This window comes from Bubalus bubalis, chromosome 1 (genome assembly GCF_019923935.1).
Source record: "Bubalus bubalis isolate 160015118507 breed Murrah chromosome 1, NDDB_SH_1, whole genome shotgun sequence".
In the NCBI taxonomy this organism is placed as follows: Eukaryota; Metazoa; Chordata; class Mammalia; order Artiodactyla; family Bovidae; genus Bubalus; species Bubalus bubalis.
In genome coordinates, this window is record NC_059157.1 from 128,303,196 (window position 1) to 128,313,601 (window position 10,406).

The following is a 10,406-nucleotide window of genomic DNA, read 5'->3' on the forward strand; positions in this document are numbered from 1 at the left end:
GTTAACATGATCAAATCCCTCAACTAGCAGCCTCACCAAAAGGACAAGAGGGTTATAGGAGGTAAAGATGTCCATTTCATTCAGCAGCACAGAAGTCAAGTTAGGAAGAGTGGAGCTAACTTTGCTGCCTCGTAAGAGCAGAGATCCTTAGTCCAAAGCCAGGGAATGACGGGCTTGAGGTGGGTGTGCATTGGCAGGTGGGAATAGGGGGGATGCTTGGGATCTACAAACCCCTTGGAAAGTTATTTGTAAGAGTTTGCGTAAAAATTGGTATACATATCTCTCCTAAAAGGAGATTCATGACGTTTATAAGCTTTTCAAAGTTCATGCCCCTTAAAGATTAACCACTTTTTAAGAAGATTAGGAAAGAAGGGAGAAGGAAAAGGGGCTTGGCTTTTTCCATTCACAGCAGCCTTCCTGCTAGCCCAGGCTCAGAGCTGCTACAAACAATACCCTCTCATATCCCCTCTCCACCCCAGTGTGGCCTCCAGCCACAATATCCCAGAAAATAGACACAGAGGGACCTGGGGATAAAGGTCTTTATTCAACAAAGTTATCGCACTCAGTAACAAAAGAAGGTCTGGATTCCCCTAAAGGTCTGGAGCAGTGTCCACCCCTGGCAGCAGGAATCATGACCTGCTGACATATCAGCTGCAGCTCAGAGCCTCTGGTGGCCACTTAGAGGTCATAGTTGGGGTTCTTCCGAAGGATAACAAAACCTTCTAGAATAGGGGTGACGGGAAGAAACTCCTCAGTGGCCAATTCTGCCCGCTCCCCGTGAGCCAACAACACTGGAGTTGTGTGTGTCTGGAACCCTGTGATGGTCTTAGGCTTGCCAGCCTGGCCCACCACATCCACTGCCTGTAGGGTGAGAAAACTGAGATGAAGGACTCTTGATAGGAGTGCAACAGCAACCCAGTGCCCATCCCAGTTTCAGAGAAATGGCATATATGCATTCTACAAGCTCTGGAGTACAGCCTGGGCCCTCCCCTCTGCTCAGCCCCTCACCTGGCCCACACGGACAGACACCGGCAATGGCCGCAGCTCCTCATCGAATGTGACCAGCATTCGGGGCTGCATGGCAGCCACCAGTCCATATAATACATAGTGTGACTTGCCTAGGATGACTGAGGGAAGCACACAGGACAAATAGAGTTAAAGGCAGCAGAGCAGGCCTAAATCTTGGGACCCCACTCTAGCCCTGACTCTTTAACCCCTCAGCTGTACAGCTGAACCCACAGCCCTCCCCACAGACATCCTACTACAAACTGGAGATGCCACCACCTGACTCGGATAATCACTTTTCCCCTCAGGGCAGAAAATGGGCTTGGTTCATCTTCAAAAGAAATCTCTTTGGTTAAGATCAAAAGTGTGAGAGATTGAAGTCTCATGAGGCCCAAAGAACCTCAGAAACCCAGAGGAGTACACAGTTAACTTGAGTCTCGTTCCTAAATTACCAAGGAGGCCCTGGTTAGGGGTGGAAAGAGGGCACTCTGTGCCACCAGGGAAGATTCCTGACGGGAACTCACTGTTGCGGACATCCAGGAAAGAGACAAGCACGGTGAGCAGCCCAGCCACAGCCACTTGACTCATAAGCTGCCGGTCACTGTGGTAGGGGCAGAGGGTGAGTGTGCCTTTCCCTAAATGTGTCAGGCCCTGGGAGAAGAAAAAATACAGAGAGAAGTGGAGGTGGGGAAGTCACGTCTAAGGAGAAATCACCTAACTCGGCCACACAAATCTCACAACTCATTCACATCCTTCTTTCCAGGCCAGATTTAAGGTTTCCCTTCACACAGCGTCATGTCTCCCTTCCATCACACAGACACTTCCCCTGGCACACGCACTCTAAGGAGAACAGATCTATTCTTTACCTGCGCCAAGCGCACCATGAAGAGGTTGTTGGGGTCCTTGGCATGATACTGGGCTAACTGGCGAAGCATCGCAGCCAGACGGGCATTATTGGTACCTGGAAATATTAAGTGTTACAGAGGCTTGAAAAAAGGGCTTCAACCCTTCCCCCAAGATGCCTAAGATTTCTTTCTGACCAATACTTACCACTGCCCACCATGCCCATGGCAAAGATGGAGTTATAGGACACTTCTGGGTCAGCATCATGAGAGAATTTGCTTAGGGTATCCAGGATGTTGAGTCGTGGATTTGAAACAGAGATTAAGGCCAGTGCTAAAGGCACAGCCCTTCGGAGCGTAGGCTCCCCGTATCTCAGCTGGTGATAAAATAACAAGGGTGTCATAGAAAGCAGAAAGAACAAGCTCAGTTACAAGAACAGACAGATGGGTAGATGGGGCCTTAAGTTTTGTAGCAAGGGTGCAGCAGAAAGACCATTTCCCGACTGAGAAAACCCATCAGGGAAATCTCCTGGGGGAATTCTAGGCATCAAAACCAATACATTTCAATCTTCATGTGATACTCACCAGGTGGCCAAAGGTTCGTAGTGCCATCTCTGCACCAATCTCCTCCCCCATAGCAATAAGGGCGATCCCCAATACAGCCACTCCCTGCAAAAGAAGAGCCAGCAAAGCCCAGTAAGCTCATGGAACAGAAAACTCACCCCTGACTCAAGCCATCTAAGAAGAAAAAGCTGTCCTGTGGGGCACACCCTGACCCCTCATGCAGGAACCTTGTCTCGTGCTATTTCAACACTCAGCAATGCCCAGAGAGGCTCTAAAACAAATCCAAATCCATATTATCTTTTCCCAGAGCCTCCCTGGAGTGTGCTCAGCTGCCCACAGAACCTGATGTGCTCCCATGTCAGCAGGGGCTTCCTTCTTGTCCTTGTCCTTCTTTTCCTTCTTGTCTTTGTCTTCCTCTTTTTCCTTGGAGTCAAAGTGCTCACTGCAAATGTGGAGTAGCTGCTGCACCTTCAGTACATTCCCAGAGCCTGGGGCAGGGTGGTCACGCAAAGAAAGGGAAGAGATGAGAAGGCACCAAGGAAAAGCTTCCTCTAGGAACACAAGCTAAAGAATCTAAGGCAATTCAGGATGACTAAGAAAGGAGGCCCAAGAAAGAAGTGACATGTCCCTGAGGAGGAACAAACACACAGACCTGCATAGGCACACACGTCCACAAGTGTGTTGGCGAAACTGCGGAATGGCTCAGACACAACCTCCAGAGCGGCCAGGATGGCCTCGATGGCCTCTCCCTTCCCTAAAGGAGAGGTTCAAGGGGTCAGAGGACAGATACTCTCTTCCAGCACAGCCTGACTCATAAACTCTCCCTGTTGTATCCAGTTAATACCAGTCTTTTGCCCAAAGAGAGAGACATTCTCTCACCCAGATGGTTGAGGCCCAGTCCAAGAGGAAGCCAACGGGCGTAAGTGTCCTTGAGCTCAGTCTCTGACTTCTCCATGATGGTCTGAAGGATAGTGGAAGTGACATCGCCATTGCAGGAGCCCACTGCTATCATTCCACAGGCCAGAGCTGTCACACCTGCCACCTAGAAATGGCAAAATCAATACTTAGCATTACTAAATATCAAGCTATTAAACATTAAGTATTAAGTTATCAAATATTAAGTAAGTTGTTAAAATAGTTGTTCACCTATCTTGATTCAAGATAGCCAACTCCTAGAGTCCACTGAAACCACATTAGGTAACAACCCCCTTCTGATGACAGGCCAAAATGACGAGAGCATCAAGCAGCCACTACATCAACTGCTTTGCATACTATTAACATTTAATCTTCACAAAAACCCCATGAAACAGGTTCTACTGTTATTCCTTGTATTGACAAGAAAAAGGATGCCTAAGGAGATTGAGTCACAAGTCCAAGTTCACACTACCTGTAAGCAGAGGCGGCAGGATTTGAACTGAGGTCTGACTAAAACCTATGCTTTTAGCCACCACACTTTATTTATCCATCACTAAAGACGCTTACTCCTTAAAAGAAAAGTTATGACCAACCTAGATAGCATATTGAAAAGCAAAGACATTACTTTGCCAACAAAGGTCTGTCTAGTCAAGGCTATGGTTTTTCCAGTGGTCATGTATGGATGTGAGAGTTGGGACTGTGAAGAAAGCTGAGCGCCGAAGAATTGATGCTTTTGAACTGTGGTTTTGGAGAAGACTCTTGAGAGTTCCTTGGACTGCAAGGAGAGCCAACCAGTCCATCCTAAAGGAGATCAGTCCTGGGACTTCTTTGGAAGGAATGATGCTAAGGCTGAAACTCCAGTACTTTGGCCACCTCATGCGAACAGTTGACTCATTGGAAAAGACTCTGATGCTGGGAGGGATTGGGGGCAGGAGGAGACGGGGACGACAGAGGATGAGATGGCTGGATGGCATCACTGACTCGATGGACGTGAGTCTGAGTGAATTCCAGGAGTTGGTGATGGACAGGGAGGCCTGGCGTGCTGTGATTCATGGGGTCGCGAAGAGTCGGACACGACTGAGCGACTGAACTGAACTGAACTGAAAATGATTCTACACAAGTAAGAAAATTTAAGGTTGGCTAATGACTAAAACAGCATACCCACCCCAAGCTGGATAAAGTTCCTCCCCACTCTAGTCTGATACTTCCTCATGGATCCCAAGGGCTGGAACTCAATACTAAAACATTAACTCTTTAGCCTCAATGTCCCCTGAGGCTTAGAAACCCAATTCCAAGCAATTTCACTGAAATGATACACATCCCCACTCTCTCCCCTCCCCCACTACCCCACAACACACACACTCTTTTCCCCACTATTTACGAGAGACTGGAAGGACTCAGAATACCTTTCCTAACTCCCCTAAATGATCAACAACCTCTATTCACCTCCATACTGGACTTGGAATCTCCCATCACAGGTAGCAGCAGGGTGAGAACATCTTCACGATTGGAGCCAGCATAGGCCAAGCCAAGCCTACAAAAGCCAAAGAGAGACAGTCCCCAACACACACCCGAGGATAAGACAAGGAAGAAACAAAATGAGAACTGGTCATTTCAACAGTCACCAAGAGCCAAATAAGCACAATGGTAGTCTTTGGCTATACAAAGGTGGAGGGGCCCGGTTCTGTTTTCACAGAGCTTACAGGCTGAGTACTATCAAAAGGAGAAGCAAGAAGCCTTACCCAAAGATGGAACCAAGTCTCATGGTGTTGCTGTTGTGGAGGACATAGTCTGAGAGCAGTGCCAGGGCAGGGTCACACTCGTTCCGGACGCCAGAGTTCACAATGCCACAGGCCAGGAGGGCTCCTGACTACAAAATGCAAACAGATTCTTCACCTGGGCTACTCTACCTTCCTCACCACAAAGGATGCCACATGGGCCTCATTATAGCATCTGCCTTAACTGGAGTCAAAAACTGGGCCGACCTACCAGTGAAAAGGAGGCCCTAAGAGGGCCCTAGCACATGGGAGGGGGATGTCTGCATTAGTGGGTTGTGCCCAGACCAACCTTGATATAGTCCTCAGAAGAGTACAGGTACTTGTCAATCTGGGTAAGGCCACCATCCACATCCCACAGCAGAATCATGCCAAGGGATGCAGCTGCACTCAACATTCCTATACCAAGGAAAAACCAATCAGTCTTTTAGGCTCTACCCTTGAAAAACTGTTATAAAGAACTGCCTCGGGAATCCCTTATAACACATGCACCTAGAAGGACAAAAAGATTGAACAAAATTACACAGAAGAGGAACAGAATTATACCATGGTCCTTGTTCTTATAAAGCCATTTGTTGCCATCATCTGTCAGCAGCTTGTCTTGACCAAAGGCTGCATTCACAAAGCCGTTCACAAAAGAGGAGGCCAGGTTCATACGGGCAGAGTCCACCTGAGAGCCACTGCCCCCAAACCCTGCAAAGGAGGGGAAAAAAATGAAGGTTTAGAGTAGAACAAGAAAGGAACATAGCATGACAGCTGATTCTGAGCTGGCCCCTTAGAATCCTCTATCTGTGGCCCCCAACAGTGACATAGGGAAAAAGCATGTGGGAATTCTGAGCTCTATAGGACAAGCATATTGGGCCAAGCCAACACTCAATACAAGAAGCACAGTTAACAATCCTCCAATCCCCACACACATGGAGATGTCCACTCACTGTTGTTCTCTAGGTGGGTTTTATAGATGTCATCAGGCACCTTGGGCTCCATGATGTCCAGCTGAAGAGAAGTCAGAGGGTCACAACTGCTCCCCCAGTCCTCCCTTAGTCATCCCTTCTGTTATCCCACTGAATGGCAGTTCTAACCAAGGAGAGTCTAGTCAGAAGCATCAGGGAGGTAAAATGCCAGGTGGAATCAAAACCAAAAAACCTTGATGGGTAAGGACAAAGAATCTCACCTCTCGGGCTAAAGCCAAGAAGTTGCTGTTGAGCTGCACATTGGACATGATCTCTGTCAGGTCTTCATACTCCTCCACATCTTCACTCAGCTCCAAAAACACCCCATGCCGGCCCAGCATGAATGCCATTTGTTTCTGTACAACCCTGTGGGAGACAGCCGCCACATCTGCTCAGCCCCCATCGACTAGAATAGCCCTTCAAGCCCTAACCAGAAACTACATGTCCTCCCTCATGCACATGTCCCATCCATCAGCTTATCACTTCACCCACTTTTTCCCTTACATACACGTCTTTGCAGGAGGTGAAAATATCTTCTACCAGCTCCATGTCATTGAGCATCAGTGCCAATCTCAGAGCTTCAGGGAAGCGACTGAACTTCCGGAACACACCCAGGGCACAACGCAGTAGGGCAGAGTTTTCAGGCTCGGGCACGTAATTCACACAACTACCAAAGTAAAAATAATACAGCAATCAGATATTCATTTACCCTGTTTAATTCACTTACCCGATACTGGATGCCTACTATCAGTTCAGTTTAGTCGCTCAGTCATGTCTGACTCTTTGAGACCCTATGGACTGCAGCAAGCCAAGCCTCCCTGTCCATCACCAACTCCCAGAGTTTACTCAGACTTGTGTCCATTGAGTCGGCGATGCCATCCAACCATCTCATCCTCTGTTCTCCCCTTCTCCTCCCACCTTCAATCTTTCCCAGCATCAGGGTCTTTTCAAATGAGTCAGCTCTTCACATCAGGTGGCCAAAGTATTGGATGCCTATTATACACTAAACATTACACTAGTTATTGGGACTACTAAGGAGACATGATGTCTCTGTCTTCAAGAAGTTCACAGACATTAACAAATTAACTACAGCTTGATTGCTATTTTTGAAGCAGACACTCTTTGAAAATAAAGGAGTCACAATTGAGAAAGAAATACTGGAGAGGGTAGGCCTGCCACCCTTCGCTACCTTGCTCACTTACCTGGTGAGATAGAGGCAGACCTTTGCATAGGCATTCTCATCAATGTCTTTCTCCAGCATATCCACCTGTTCAATTTCCATGAGCAGGTCGCAGGCCTCATGCTCTGCATTGTGGGCCATGTTATAGGGGACAATCTCCTTTACCAGGGTCAGCAGTGGCTCCCGCTGTGTCTTCTCCGCATCATCCAGCTCCTGCCACTCTTTAGCCACTTCTCCTGCGAGATGCCTATGGACAGGCCCAGACCATTAGAGAAACAGACCTTCACGGGAAGCACTTCCCTGTGGGTCAAAGAATTCACTATCTGGGAAACTCGATACACTGGTACTCTAAGACAGACCTCAGGACTATAACTCAGAACCCCTTCAGCTTCCCAAGAAGAAAAGGTCTTACCTGACGTATTCATGACCCCATGATGCCAATTCCTCCTGGGAGCCCACAAGACGATATTTGAGGCACTCACGCTCCCCGCTCATGGTCATGGCCAAAACAGAGATGATGTCAGCAGCAAAACGCTACAAAGAAATCAGTCCTTTGAAGTCAAATTCAGGGTAAGGGGAATGTTACATTATGGAATCAAGATCACTGTCACTATCCCCCAAAGTAAATGTTAATTATATCACCAATCTCATGTTAAAAGCTTAAAACATTTTATATTACCCAAGCCTGCTGCAATCTCCCTTTTGAACCAACATGACTGGAGGGTGCTAGCCAGGGGAGAGCAGAGAAAGATGGAGACTCTAAATTTTATTCCAACTGCAATAGTAAACTATTTAAAAGTTTTAAGCAGAAAAGATTCACACTCTAAAGATCACTATGGCTGCTCTATGAAAGACAAACTGTGTAGGAAGTCACAGAAAAAAGGAAGAGAGTCAGTCAGTTGGGAGGCTGCTGCAGTAGTTCAGGTGAGAACTGAACATTTCTTGGATTAGGGTTGTACCAACAGGCAGAAAAGTTACTGAGTTGGGGATAATATTCTAGAGATAAAACAAATAGAAAAGGTGCATGGGATGTAAAGAATAGAAAAAAATTTAGGTTAAAAGTAAACTGATAAAAATCATGATAATAAAATCCCAAGGTCCAACATAAATAACAGAAACTATTATCCTTTCTGAATAAAAAATTATCCTTTCTAAAAACAATCTTCCTATCAACTCACTCTTACGTAAGTGTTTTGATTATGATGAGTTCTGTTGAACTTGCTCAGGATCTCAGGTCTACTAGGCTTCCTGATTCACCATAAGCCCCATGGTCTAGATGAAAAGGAATTCCCAAACTAGGCCTCCACCAGATTCTGGAATAGTTTTACCTTATTCTCCCCAGGGGCCATGTTCTCATAGATCTCCTTCAGTTTGCCATAGTGTGGACGCAGAAATTTGAGAGGTTTGGGTACTGAAGTCATGGAAGTTGTAGAAGAACGAATCTGCCTCCGCAGTTCCTCCAGGGCTGGTCGGTACAGGGAAGTGTCCTTCTCCTGACCCGGAGATATCAAGGTTCAGATAAAAGAAATCTCATCCCTTAAGTCATAATACAGAAGTGTTTAACAACTCCCCTAGGAAAGTAACTGTGTCTCATCTATCTGGATTGTCCAGCTTCCGGCGCGCGCGCGCGCGCGCGCACACACACACACACACACACACACACACTGCCTGGCACAAAAACAAATGTCCCCAGTTAAGAGTTCAAGAACTGTTTCTCCCATTAAACGAAGCCACAAAAATGTTTCATCTATTTTTACTCCCCTCCCTCATAACATGATTGCAACATGACTCTAAAATACGCAACATGACTCTAAAATACGCAACATGACTCTAAAATACATTCCATCCTTCTCTCTACCTCATATAAGAGTTGCTGCCCAAACTGGAATTAGGCAAGTGAGAAAGATTCGTATATGCACCGGCTCTTGTTAACACTGTGACTCACCCCCAATCGTTCCACGAGCATCTCCAGTTCATCCTGAAGTTGTTTGTCCTCCTCAGACTGGAGAGTTGAAGGAAGAAGCCCATCAAGAGAAGGAATCTCAAACACATCCTCCTCCCAATCACCCTGGGGCAGGAGGAGAGTGAGCCTGCCTCCTTAGGGGGGACCAGGTGGACAAGGAGAGTGGGAGTGAGAGGACCTGGTGGAAGGCAGCCTGACTTCTGGGCCAGGCTCTGCTTGAAAGCCGTTCTGAAAAAAGGGGGTGACAATTACCAGCCCGAGCCCACCTCACGAGAAGGCGGTGAGGAAGGTGGTGAGGGCTGGTAGGGGCGGCGGAGGTGACAGCGCGGAACGGATGATGGGAGAGGGGGCAGAGAGGCGGGGTGCCGGGATCCCAGAGGATCGCCCTATCTGCCCTCTCCCGGGGCCGGTGGGGCCGTTGGGAGTTGAGTCCGAGGCCTGCGGGACCGCCGTGACTCAGCCCATGGCCGCCTCCTCCGCCAGCTCCCAGGGCCGCGCCTCACCAGCTCCTGCTCTTTGTCCTTGTCCCCGGCATCCCGCCGCTCCTTGCCGCTCGGCTTCTCGTCCCCGCTGCCGGGAGACGTCGCTGGGGGCTGCTGGGGCTGCAGCGGTGCCTTGTCTCTGCCACCCTCCTCCATCTCCACCGCCAGTGCGGGCCAGCTGCGCGCGCACCGCCCCGTTTCCCAGGTGTCTTTGCGTGCATCGTCCACGGCACCTCCCCCTCCAAAGCCCGCCTGCGACCGGAAACTCCGCGGCGACCCACCCACCCTCGAGGCCTGGGAGTCCCCATCCGCTGACTTCGCTATCCGAGCAACCGCTGACTTCGCTATCAGAGCAACGAGAAAACTACAATTCCCAGCTTCCCATGCGCTATAGGAGCCCCAGAGGCTCGGACCTGGAGTTTCCCGAACGCTGTTTGGGATTCGGGGGCGCTCGGTGCAGTAGGAGTTGAACTGGCTGTGAGCCGAGGCCGCAGTGTGAGTAGTACCCACGGTGACACCCCAGTTAGCTGCGTGTTGGGACAAATGGACGAGATTCTTGAAGTACTGGACTGTTGATTGCAGTCTTTGTGAAGTTTGTGTAATAAATCAAGCCCCGTGGTATATTCACCTAATAACATTCCTCTCCCGTTGAAGAAGGAAATGGCAACTCACTCCAGTATTACTGCCTGGAAAATCCCATGGACAGAGGAGCCTGGCGGGCTACCCA

General features: G+C 48.6%; 1 protein-coding gene across 1 annotated transcript; it reads right to left on the reverse strand.

The window, feature by feature from the left end:
* Positions 1 to 523: 523 nt before the first annotated feature.
* On the reverse strand, positions 524 to 9,888 carry PSMD2 (proteasome 26S subunit ubiquitin receptor, non-ATPase 2). Its single transcript, XM_006056715.3, has 21 exons — positions 9,701 to 9,888; positions 9,180 to 9,236; positions 8,563 to 8,727; positions 7,647 to 7,768; positions 7,257 to 7,481; positions 6,563 to 6,721; positions 6,276 to 6,420; positions 6,037 to 6,097; positions 5,648 to 5,794; positions 5,394 to 5,500; positions 5,069 to 5,196; positions 4,773 to 4,860; positions 3,291 to 3,453; positions 3,064 to 3,165; positions 2,754 to 2,899; positions 2,433 to 2,516; positions 2,056 to 2,224; positions 1,872 to 1,966; positions 1,530 to 1,656; positions 1,009 to 1,127; positions 524 to 861 (listed from the first exon to the last, which is right to left on the reverse strand). The coding sequence occupies exons 1-21, from the start codon at positions 9,833 to 9,835 to the stop codon at positions 679 to 681; spliced, it is 2,727 nt and encodes a 908-aa protein (XP_006056777.1). The 5' UTR covers positions 9,836 to 9,888; the 3' UTR covers positions 524 to 678.
* Positions 9,889 to 10,406: the final 518 nt, after the last annotated feature.

What these genes read in the sequence shown, in the direction of transcription:
- PSMD2 (XM_006056715.3), bottom strand. Translation starts at nt 9,835, where the DNA reads ATGGAGGAGGGTGGCAGAGACAAGGCACCGCTGCAGCCCCAGCAGCCC. An exon ending in TCATGGTGCGCTTGGCGCAG is followed by an intron (nt 1,657 to 1,871) that starts GTAAAGAATAGA and finishes TTCTTCTCCCAG; the next exon opens with GGCCTGACACATTTAGGGAA. An exon ending in TTTCCTGGATGTCCGCAACA is followed by an intron (nt 1,128 to 1,529) that starts GTGAGTTCCCGT and finishes TGCTTCCCTCAG; the next exon opens with TCATCCTAGGCAAGTCACAC.